Below are 12,300 nucleotides of genomic sequence, written 5' to 3' on the forward strand. Positions count from 1 at the left end.
AAACTGCCCTTGTGCCCTAATTGCAGTCCACCTCCAAATATACCAAACTGGTTGCTCGGGTGTTAGCTAGGCCAGGTATGCCGTTTTTATCTGTGCTAAGATTTTAGACTCAGGTACAGTGGAAGAATGGCAAAGGATTGTGTGTGACTTGGAGGGGAACTTGAACGTGATGATATTTCTATGCACTTCCTCCTCTTGTCCTTCTGAGTGGTAGAGGACGCTACTTTAGCAGGTGATGTTGGAAAAGCTTTAATTAGTTGTTGAGCTCTTTAAACACTATAGCGTATCAATAATATCCATACTTCCAAAATAATTGGCAGTGGAGCATTTATTAAGGGACACAGTTTATAGATGCAAGTTCTTCCAGGTTTATTTCACCCTGATCTTTCCGTTATCGTGCATTCCCTCATCGCTTTTTCTCCACCATCTGATAAATCTTTCCGGAGATCAGAAATCGAAGTATTGTAGTGCTTCTGCGCTCGGCTTGGTCCTGCACATTTTGCAAAGGCGCTGCCTTGAGGATTTGTTACCGCCAGCAGAATGGGTTGAAGCGCCAGTCTGGTGCGTCGGTGATGTGCTCAGATGGGAAATGTGGAGCTAGCCGGAGGCAGGTGGGGTTCAGTTCCTGTTCTGCGAGCCCAAACATCGAGCCTGTGGACATTAGTACAAAAATCCTTGCCATTTCAGTCTTAGAGATATACAACACGGAAAGAGAGCTACCAGTCCAACTCGAAATAGCTGGATACACATTAAGTTACTGACAAACAGAACTGATCAACAAAGTAATCCTATAGTGGCTTAGTGGTTAGCACGGCTGCCTCACAGCGCTAGGGACCTGGGTTCGATTCTAGATTTGGGCGACCCTCGGTGAGGTGTTTGCACATTCTCCCCATATCTGTGTGGGTTTGCTCTAGTTTCCTCCTCCACGATATGCAGTTTAAGTGAACTGGTCATGCTAAATTGCCTCATGCTCAGAGGGAAACGGGTCCTTCCAAACTGTAAGGAATCTAGTTTAAAAAGTTCAGTAGGAAACCTCGTGAACGTTGGGCTAACTTTAAAGGCCAGTTAACGCTGGTGTCTTTTGTGTCAGAGTCGTCTCTGCGATTTCTGAATGATATAAGTTTGCTTCAGCAAGGGTCTGATGCCCCTTTCTGACGGCCGTGAAGATCAATGCCGTGTCCAGTAATGAGCAAATGGAGAGAACAGGGAGGGGGCGCAGGGGCTGTATGTGTTTAGCCCCTCAGCCAGAGAGCGCCTGTCTGACCCTTGTCACGAGAATCGGGCACATCCAGGATTCTTTGTAAAGTCAACCTAGAGAAGAATGCTTCGTGCGTCACTGTGGGTTGGTGTTTGGAACGGGAAATGCTGGCTGCAGTGTGTGTGTGTGTGTGTGTGGAATGTGATTGTTGCACAACCTTCAGTTGATGGCACTTAGCGCCCGCCACTGACCCGCTGGCGGGGAAATGCTGCTCGGAGGAGGCAACAGGCAGGCGGCAGCATGAGGAGGTGCCTGAGCTCGGACACAGCACAGCTCCCAAAGCACCAACTGGCACAGCCGCCGCTCGAGATTTTCAAAAGCGAGAAGATCCTTGTTCGCTGTCGGTGCAGGTTTATTCGTTATAAATAAAAAAAGATAAATTCACAGGAATCTCCCTCTCACTGTAAACTCGAGGCTGTAACACATTGTGGTTGAAAGTTCTGTGCACACTTTCAACTTTTTTTTCAGTTTGGTGTGAATGTGTTGGATTAATGTTCAATGCAATAACATGGATTTCTGAAATGGAATGCAATCAGAACGGGTAACATTTGGGGTGTTATGTTTGTGACACACACAAACCAGAGTTAAAGATTGCCTTTTTTGATGCAGGGACACCATGATGGGTGGACATTCTGAAGAAGGGAAACTAGAAATCGATCGAAAGATCAAAGTGGACCATGTTCGGAGAAACTTATTCGGCCCCGTTGATCACGAGCAGCTCCAGCAAGATTTTCAGCATTTACTGCGGGCTAACATTGAAGCTGCCGGACAAAAATGGAACTATGACTTCGGTCGGGAAGTTCCATCAGAAGGCACTCTTGAATGGGAAGAACTGAAATGCCATGATGTTCCAGCTTTTTACAGGAGCCGTGTTATAATCAGAGAGAAACACTGGCGTGGGATACAGGAGCCTGCGTTGGACAGGAGGAGCTGTGAGCTGCCAGTGCCTCAGAGCAAGCAGCTCAAAACCCAGGTGACCCCTGAACCCAAGAGAAGGAAACAGACCTACATAACAGGTACAGGACGATTTCTCTTTCATTGCCTGTTCTACCCACTTTTTGCTCATTTTAAATTATAATTTAAGTGCAATTCGCATCGACAGACCAGTCGTTTGTTCCAAGAATATGTTCCAAGGCACAGCAAGTTCTCTCTCTCTCTCTCTCTCTCTCTGATGCTGCTGCTTTTGTGTAATCTGGCTACATTGAATGTCATCCAGCCAACGCTGGAAAGAGCAAAGAATGTTGTCAGTCTCCACCACTGAGGTTGAGTCTTTGCACCCCCTTCCTCAAAAGGCAGTGTATCAGAATCTGAATATGTTTCAAGCAGAGACTGATAGATTCTTGGGAAGTAAGGAGTTGAAATGTTATTGGCCTTTAAGCAGAAATGTGGATTTGAGATTACAACTGAAAATGTGTTGCTGGAAAAGCGCAGCAGGTCAGGCAGCATCCAAGGAGCAGCAGAATCGACGTTTCAGGCATGAGCCCTTCCTCAGGATTACAATCCAATTTTATTGGATGGCAGAGAAGACTAGAGGGACCAAATGGCCCACTTGCATCTAACGTGTATGTTCCGTAAATGCCAGCAATAGCTCAGTTGGTGATACCTTGATTAGCACAATTGGTTGGATTTGGGATTACATTGGTGCAAGCCACACAGTGTTGAATCCGTGTTTCAGATGCTGTAAATTAAGGAATTGCATCCTTGCCCTGTCCATGGTGGAGGTTATGGCATTGTGGTTTGGACCTGTCGAGTGCATAGAACTTGAGCTGAGCTTGATGGCTTTCAATCCTCCACCCTGTGTAAACTTTAGCTCAGTGAAAACTCTGTTGCTGTTTGCACCACACTTGCTGACCCCTAATTCCCAGTGTTTCAAGATTCAAATTTTTGCCCATATCTTCAGACTTCTCTCTGTTCCCTTTTTAACCTCTTCTCTGCATGAACCTTTCCATATATCTGCGACAGCTACTACTGCAAACATTGCTGTACTGTGTTGGGAGCTATGCCTCCAACCTCCTAGAATTATTCTGGAATTATTTCCCAAATTCTTCTACATATCTTTCTTTTATGACATCTTAAAGTATGATATTGTAAGCAAGCTTTTGGTCAAACTGCCAACAACATGTTTTTTAAAAAAATATAATCCTTGCTTCTCTGTGATGGAGAAAATGAGGACTGCAGATGCTGGGGATCAGAGCTTAAACTTTTTTCTCTGTGATGGATCCTAGAACAGTTTATTTCCATATTAAAGTTCCACAGTCAATAAAATCTCGAAGCAGAAGACCATTTGGTGTATCGAGTCTGGTTTGCCATTCAATCATGGGTGATTGTTTCTTAACCCCATTCTTCTGACATCTCCTTATAACGCATACTAATCAAGAAATTTTATAAATAACAACTTACATTTTATCTAAGTGATAATTGACAGATGTCATTGGAATTGATGGATTGTTGATATATTTCTTGTTATTCATTTTATGATCCCATCAAATAAAAACACTGGGATCATAACATTTTCTGTGACACATCCTGTCATTAAGTACACTGTAATTTGTTATTCTAGTAACTGACTTGGCTTTTGACATGATTAATGCTTATATTTTCCTTCTTATTAAGGACAGGGGCCTCTTTTTTGTATTTTTGAATAGCTACTTTTGCATTTTCATTAGGAAAATTTGAACAACTTGTACATCATTCTTTGATGCAAACTTTGATTTGCATGTTTTCTAATTTCATAATTTCCTTAACAATCAAAAAGAAAATAGGAGCAGAGATATCTTATTTAGTTGCTCTGACATTCAGTATGATCATGGCTCATCATTCAACAAAGTACCTGTTCCTGCCTTCTTCCATGCCCTTTGATCCCTTTAAACATAAGAATTACATCTAATTCTTTCTTTAAATATCCAGTGTTTTGGCCACAACGGTTTCTATGGTAACAAATTCCACAGGCTCTTCATCCTTTTGGTGAAGAAATTTCTCCTCATCTCAGTCCTAAAATGATCTCGCTTGTATTCTTCGAGTGCGATCTCTGGTTCTGGACTCCCCAGTCATCAGGAGCATGCATCTTTCCTGTGTTTTACTCTAACTAGTCATGTTCAAATTTTATAGGTTTAGAAGAGACCCTTCTTTATTCTTACACTCAGGTGAATATAGTCGTAACCAATCCAGTCACCTTGCGTCAGTCTTACCATCCTGTAAATCAGTCTGGCACACTTTCATTGCACTCCTACCATAGCCATAATATCCCTTCCTCACATAAGGAGACCATAACTGCATACAGTACTCCAGGTGTGGTCTCATCAAGGCATCATACAGCTGCAGCAAGACATCCCTGCTTCTGTACTCACATTCTCTTGCTATAAATTACAATGTACCGTTTGTCTTCTTCACTCCTTGCTGCATGTGCATGCATACTTTCAGCAAATGGTATAGAAGGACTTTTTGGTCTTGCTGCACCTCCCCCTTTCCCAAACTGGCACCATTCAGCTGATAAATCTGCCATTCTGTTTTGGGCAACAAACTGAATAGCCTCGCATTTTACCCACAATACACTTCATCTGCATGCATTTGATCATTCAGTCCACTTGTTAAAATAACAACGAAGCATCCCTGCATGCTCCTCATAGTTCAGCTTCCCATCAAGCTTTATGTTGCCTGCAAATTTAGAGTTATCACATTTAATTCCCTCTTCTAAATCATGAATAGATATTGTGAAAGGCTGGTATCTGAATTCTTATCCCATAGATCCCCAGTGGTCAAAGGCTGCCTTATTGGTGGGTGGGGGGAATGACCCATTTATTCCTGCTTTGTTTCCTGTCTGCCAACCCATTCTCTATCTATCCAATCCCATGCATTTTAATTTTATATTCTAATCTGTTATGTGGGACCTTACTGAATGCCTTCTGAAAGTCTGAGTAAATGGCGTCCACTTACTTCACACTTGTTAACTCTACTAGTTACATCCTCCAAAACTTTCAGTAGATCTGGCAAACATGGTTTTCATTTTAGAAATCTATGTTGACTGTCCAATCCTATCATTGATTTCCAAGTGCTCTGCTATTAAAATATTTTGTAATTGAATTCAGTATTTTCCCTACTGTTAACGTCAGGCTAGCCAGTCTATAATTCAGTTTTCTCTGAACCCGTTTTAGCAAAAATAGTAAATCCATAGGCACTATTCCAGAGTCTAACTTACCCTATTTCTAAACGTAGTGACCTACATTTGTCTCCGCTAATCTTTTTCTCTTCCCATTCAAACTAATTGTAAAAGCTTCAAAGGTTTGTTCCCACAAGCTTACTCATGTACTGTATTTTCCCCACTTAATCAACTCCTTTGTCCTCCTTTGCAAAAATCTAAACTGCTCCTAATCCTCCGGTTTACGGCCTTTTTGGTCAATTTGTATGTCTGTTCCTTGACTCTAATTTCCTTAATTTCTCTTTTTAGTCACTTTTTTCCTATTTTGTTTTTGTGTCCGACATGAATGAACAATAGTTGCATTTTCTCTGTGCACTCTTTCAATGAATGCCATTGACTGTCCACTGTCATCCCTTTAGTAAACATGCACCAATTTATCATAGCTAACTTGCGTCTTATCAGCATAGTTACTTTTATTTAGATTCAGGACCCTCGCCTCAGAATCAAGTACATCACTCTTCACCTTTTTTTTAACGAAGAATTCTATCATATCATTTTTGCTCTTTTCCCGGTCTTGCTCTGCCCCAGAGGCCTTGCATAACCAGCTTGGGAATAAATCCCATTCTCATTGTACGACACCCAGTCTGGGATGTCCAGTTTTCTGAATCATTGTGACAAGAAACCATCTTTGTACAGCATGTTACTAATTTGATTTGCTCAATGTATGTGCAGATTAAAGTTGCCCCTAATTGCATCTGTACCTTTCTTGCTTGTATCGCTAATTTCCTGTTTGTATATTTTCCTGCAGCACAAATGCTGGACATCCAACTGTCAATTTGTTTCCATTAACCACTTGATAGTCCAATAGTTGCCTATGTAATTTTGAAGACCAGGCTTTATTAGCATTCAGGAGGCAGGTAATGGACAGAAAACACGAGCCATGTTTAACTCATTGGTCGTGAAGTTTGAAACATGGGCATGAGGATTCAATCTCAAGAGGTGCACAGTAACCAATACACATAATAACAAACTCAGTAGTATGTATCACAGCCTAATTTTTATTTTTGATGGCTACATCGTTGTTCCTGGACTTCAGTCCTGATTCCCCACTCCCAGACCTTGGCTAAATAGCCCCTTCTCCTGACTTGCTGGACCTTTGGTCTTTCTATTCCCCTGACTGTCTCATTTCCAGCTTACCTGTATACCCATGACTGCGTCGCCAAATGCCAGGCTAATGTCACTTACAAGTTCGCTGATGACACCACCATAGTCAGTCGAATCTCAAATGGCAACAAAACAGACTATAAACGGGAGGTGGAAGACTTTGAAAAAATGGTGCACTGAGAACAACCTAGCTCTCAATGCTGGCAAAACCAAGGAACTCATTATTGACTTTCGGCGGGATGTTACTCTTGCCCCCTTACACATTAACAGCACAGAGGTGGAACGAATGGAGAGGGTCAAGCTCCTGGGAGTGGTCATCCACAACAAGCTTTCTTGGACTCTTCACGTGGATGCACTGGTTACAAAGGCCCAACAACATCTCTTCTTGCTCATGCAGCTGAGAAATTTTGGCATGACGGCGAATACCTTTGCCAACTTTTATAGGTGCGCCATCAACAGCATTCTGTCTGGATGTATCACTACCTGGTATGACAACTGTACCATTCAAGATCGGAGATGGTTACAGAGAGTGGTGAACTCGGCCCAGACAATCTCCATCTACCAGGCCCACTGTAAAGGAAAGGCCGCCAGCATTCTCAAAGATCCATCCCACCCTGGCCATGTTTTTCTACAAGTTTTACCATTGGGGAGAAGGTACAAAAGCCTGAACACACACACACCAGTCAGTTTCGTAACAGTTTCCACCCTACTGTTGTTAGAATACTGAATGGACTCACAAACTCTAAACATTCACCTGTACCTGTGTTTTTGTTTTTGCTGCTGTTTACCTATTATTTACTTATCGAAGCTCCTTAACTCTATGATCTCCCTGTACTGCTCGCAAGACAAAGCTTTTCACTGTGTCTTGGTACACGTGACAATAAATTGAATTTAATTCACCTACCTGCTTTGTGCATGTATAATCACTAGCTGTTTCTCTTGATTCAGTATATCACCAGCAAACATGGGAGTGAACCACCCTATTGATTTGGCCGAGACAGAAGAATTATGGTGGCCATGGCTATAGCAGGAACTAGGCAGCCAATATTTCTCCACTAGCATTAGGGAACTATTTCCGTGTTGGCTTCAAAACCTCCCCATTCAAAACCAAAAAATCAGTTACAGTTTGTACTTCAATTCCATACTGTGATTCTATGACTCTAAATTTGAAATATAAAATGGTTTTTATTTTCATTCTCAAATCACCGTTGATAAATTTGAAATCACTGCCCAAATGTAGCCTCTTTGGTGTAAAGTTTCAAAGCCTCTGTCTCAACATTGCAATGGTGTTCTCTTAGCTGCTGTGCTACCAATAGAGTCTAGCCTGTGTAAATTTCCTCAATGCATAAAGCACTTCCACTTCCAATTCAATTTTCAAATATAATGTATTATTCAAAAACATTATTTGCATTTCTTGTTGCTATTTCAAAAACAGCAGAAGTAAAAACTACTTATAGAGAAAAAATAAATTAACTTAAGAGATAAGCCGCAGCATTCATAGCATTATTAAAATTCCTTCACCTGCAAAAGCTTGCAATATGTAATAGAATAATTTGTTTTACAAAATAAATCAGTTTTAGTTTGGGGATTTTTAAATATTTTGGAACATGGCATTCGGTAATGACACTGTATCCCACACTTGTATAATAAATATTATAAATGGCAGTAATAAACTTGTACTTCGAGTGCTTTTTAAAAAGAAAACTGGAAACTGTGGTCACAAACCTTCTTAAACAATGTGATCCAAAGCCTCTCTTAACTAAACAGACAAGGTCTTTACCCTGGGCTGGGGGAGTCCAGAACTAGAGGGCATAAGTTTATGGTGAGAGGGGAAAGATTTAAAAGGGACCTAAGGGGCAATATTTTCATGCAGAGGGTAGTTTATGTATGGAAAGAGCTGCCAAAGAAGTGGTGGAGGCTAGTACAATTGCAACATTTAAAAGGCATCTGGATAGGTACATGAATAGGAAGGGTTGGAGGGATATGGGCCAAGCCCTGGCAAATGGGACTACATTAATTTGGGATATCTTGGCGGCATGAATGAGTTGGACCAAAGAGGCTGTTTCCATGCTGTACATCTCTATGACTATGATTATTTTTAAGCATAGAGTATCTGGTTAAACCAATTTGGACTATCTGAGGTTAGTTTTCATTTGTACCAACATTTTCCTTAAGTAGCTCTTTTATTATTTCTGCAGATTACAACCTTACTCTTATGATTTGTGAAACCACTTTTATTAAATCTAAAAGTTTGAATAAAGTCCGTTAAACAACAAATAATACATTTATTACAAAAATACATGAATACTGGAAGGGATCAGTAACAAACTTGAAGCCCAGCTGTTTAGCAGATACTGTTTAGTAGCTTTAACAGTATGTATGACAGAGAAGCATTTCTCCCCAGACCTTATCTCTATCAACTCGGTGTAAAAGAGAGGAGAACAAGAGCAAAAAGGAAGAAGCATGATAACAAAAAATGGCTTTCCCAGGTTGAGGCTAGCCCATTGCTCTTAAGCTGTACTGATGCCTGTGATGTCTCCAAATGCAGGATATTCAACTGCAAACTTTGTTGTAGTGGAGCACTCTGCTTGTGTTCCAAGAAGGGGCTCTTATAATGCAATGGTAGTATCCCTACCTCTTGACCAGAAACAATTTGTTCAATCCAGAGGTGTGTCATAGCATGTCTGGACAGGTTGATTAATGACCTCCTATAGGTGGAAGCTGAGAGCTCTTGTGGCACAGTGATAGTGTCCCTATCTCGAAGCCAAAAAGATCAAAACACAGGTAACTTAGTTGTAGAGGATAAAGGAGAGAAATAGCATTGCTGAGTAAGTGAGGAAGGCATGTTTAGTGGTGCGTAAACGCCTCTCTGCATATTAAAAAGAACAAAATTCAGAACAGGATTTTTTGAATAATGTTTCAACAGAAAGGATTTAGCAAAATTCATTACCTTTTTAAATGTAGACTTTTAACAAAGTTGTATTTACACAAGTTTAAAGAAAAAAGCCGTGATTCAGAAAATGGTTCCATTTCCAATTCTCCTGCATCTGCCTGTTGTGGCTAAAGCTTTCAAAACTTTAAGCTAAAGGCTAGGTCTTTACTAATTGTCCAGACATGAAATTTAAAAGTTGAACAAATTTGTTTAAAATTTATGGCCACGGGAGGGTTAAAAACTGGTAGATTTAAAGAACTGAGGCTGAAAGCTGGCATTTTGCAGAAGGAAGAAGAGGTGTGAGGCCCAAGTTAAATGTATTTAAGGATTATGTTACACAGGGTGTTACAAGTGTTATTTTAATAAATTGAGGCTTGAAAGTCATTTTCACACGTTTATGGTGTTATACATTGTGCTTTACAAATAAATGATTATAATTAGCTTTTAATTAAAAACAAAGTGCTGGGGATATTCAGATCTGACAGCATCTGTGGAGACAAATATAGTTAACGTTTTGAGTCCACTGACTCTGCTCTGGAATTGAAGATTACACTGCATGGTTTCAGGTCTCTAGCATCTTCAATATTTTGCTTTTAATCACCTTACTCGAAAACATAAGTATTATTTAACTGGATGTAGGTTTGCTCACTGAGCTGAAAGGTATGTTTTCAGATGTTTTGTCACCATACTAGGTAACCTCATCAATGAGTCTCCAAATGAAGCACTGCTGGTATGGCCCACTTTCTGTTTGTGTTTAGGTTTCATTGGGTTGGTGATGTCATTTCCTGTTCTTTTTCTCGGGGGTGGTAAATATGATCCAAGTCAATGTGTTCGTTGATAGAGTTCCGGTTGGAATGCCATGCTTCTAGGAATTCTTGAAGCACTGCTGGTATGGCCCACTTTCTGTTTGTGTTTAGGTTTCATTGGGTTGGTGATGTCATTTCCTGTTCTTTTTCTCGGGGATGGTAAATATGATCCAAGTCAATGTGTTCGTTGATAGAGTTCCGGTTGGAATGCCATGCTTCTGGGAATTCTCGTGTGTGTCTCTGTTTGGCTTGTCCTAGGATAGATTTATTGTCCAAGTCGAAGTGGTGTCCGTCGTCATCTGTATGTAAGGATACTAGTGGGTTGTCTTTTTGTGTCTAGTTGATATTCATGTATCCTGGTGGCTATTTAACTGCTACAGAGCATCTAGAAGCAACTTGAAACTTGATTCAATACTACATGTCATTCTAGCCTTTCTAAGCTGCTTGATGAGCCCATAAGATCTGAATTAGATTGTTTGAGGACAACCACAAGTAGTGATATTTTGCCATGATCACAGTCAATGGTAAATTGTAGAAGTGGTTGTGATTGTGGCCATTCCTGTAGAGTTCAGTATTTGTTTCACTGTTTATTCTGGTTTTTCCATCTCCACATCCCAAAAGCACCGTGCTTAGTTTCTACAGTTAGGATGATAGCAGGTGGTAAGACTGCTGGGCTAATAATTCAGAGGCCTAGATAAATCCTTCAAAGAGGAGAGTTCAAATCCTTTCTGCTGAAGGGAATTATTATTTAATTATGAAATATGGACTTAAGATGCTTGTTTCACTTTAATATTGTTCATGAAGGTATTGGGCTGTTGTAAAAACCTATCTGGTTCACTATGTCAACTGTTCTGGCCTGAGTTTTCAGATCCAAATTAATGTGGTCACTGCTCTCTGATATGGCCTTCCATGCCACTTTGTTTGTAAGTGGCTCTCCACAATCCTAAAGGACAGTTAGAGATGGACAATAATAGCACTCAAATCCCAAGAGCAAATTTTGAAAAATATTCCAGGCACTATTGTCACTAATGTCTTTTATTCTGAACTTCAGAACTCCCTCTGCTCACTGTTTAATTTCCACTTGTCACACACCTATCCTTAAATTATTTTTTTGAAAATGTACTCATTGGTCGTGGCTGGGCCAATGTGTATTGCCTATCCCTAGTTGCCTTTTTGAACCACTGCAAACCATTTGTTGTAGGTGAACCCGTAATGCCATTAGGGAGGGGGTTTTAGGATATTGACCCAGTGAAAGTAAAGAAACAGCAATATATTCCAAGTTATGACAGTTGCAACTTGTAAGAGAACTTGCAGGTAGTGATGTATCTACTGCCTTTGTCCTTCTAGATGATAGTGGTTGTGGATTTGGAAGATCTGTGGAGCCTTGAAGAAGTTCTGTGGTATGTCGTGTAGATAGTACACATTTACTGTTACTACAATTTATAGAGTTATAAAGATGTACAACACGAAAATGGACCCTTCAGTCCAACTCATACATGCTGACCAGATATCCCAAATTAATGTAATCCCATTTACCAGCATTTGGCCAAATCCCTCTAACCTTCCTCAGTGGTGACAGTAATGAATATTTGTGGATGTGATGCCAATCAAGTATTCTGGTTTATTCTGGATATTGTCAAGTTTGTTTTTGAGTGTTTTTCAAGCAGCACTCATCTAGACAAGTGGGAAGTTATATAAGTTTGTCTCTGCAAGATTCCTAGCCTCTGATTAGGTCTACCCTAGAACTTTGTTGGAAATGATTCCTGGACCACTTGCTGAAATATTTGTATCATTGGTAGCCACAGATGAGGTGCCGGAAGACTGGAGGTTGCTAGAGTGGGGCCACTATTTAAGAAAAGTGGTAAGGAAAAGCCACAGAACTGTAAATCGATGAGTCTGACATTACTGGTGGGCAAGTTGGAGGGACTCCTAAGGTACAGGATTTACATGTATTTGAAAGGTAAGAACTAATTATGGATAGTTAACATGGCTTTGTGTGTGGGAA

General features: G+C 40.6%; 1 protein-coding gene across 2 annotated transcripts in view; it reads left to right on the forward strand.

Annotated features, from left to right (window-relative positions):
• The window catches only part of LOC122559649 (cyclin-dependent kinase inhibitor 1-like), a 34,483-nt gene that overhangs the window by 3,575 nt on the left and 18,608 nt on the right, over positions 1-12,300 (forward strand). The window contains exons 1-2 of one of the 2 annotated variants that reach the window (XM_043709469.1): positions 1,422-1,598; positions 1,868-2,274. In XM_043709469.1, coding sequence (XP_043565404.1) covers positions 1,875-2,274 — 400 coding nt within the window. In that variant the 5' untranslated portion in view covers positions 1,422-1,598; positions 1,868-1,874. Of the gene's footprint in view, positions 1-1,421; positions 1,599-1,867; positions 2,275-12,300 lie in introns of those variants that run through there. The other variant, XM_043709468.1, reaches the window with a different exon arrangement.

The sequence above is a fragment of the Chiloscyllium plagiosum genome, chromosome 19 (assembly GCF_004010195.1).
Source record: "Chiloscyllium plagiosum isolate BGI_BamShark_2017 chromosome 19, ASM401019v2, whole genome shotgun sequence".
Lineage (NCBI taxonomy): Eukaryota > Metazoa > Chordata > Chondrichthyes > Orectolobiformes > Hemiscylliidae > Chiloscyllium > Chiloscyllium plagiosum.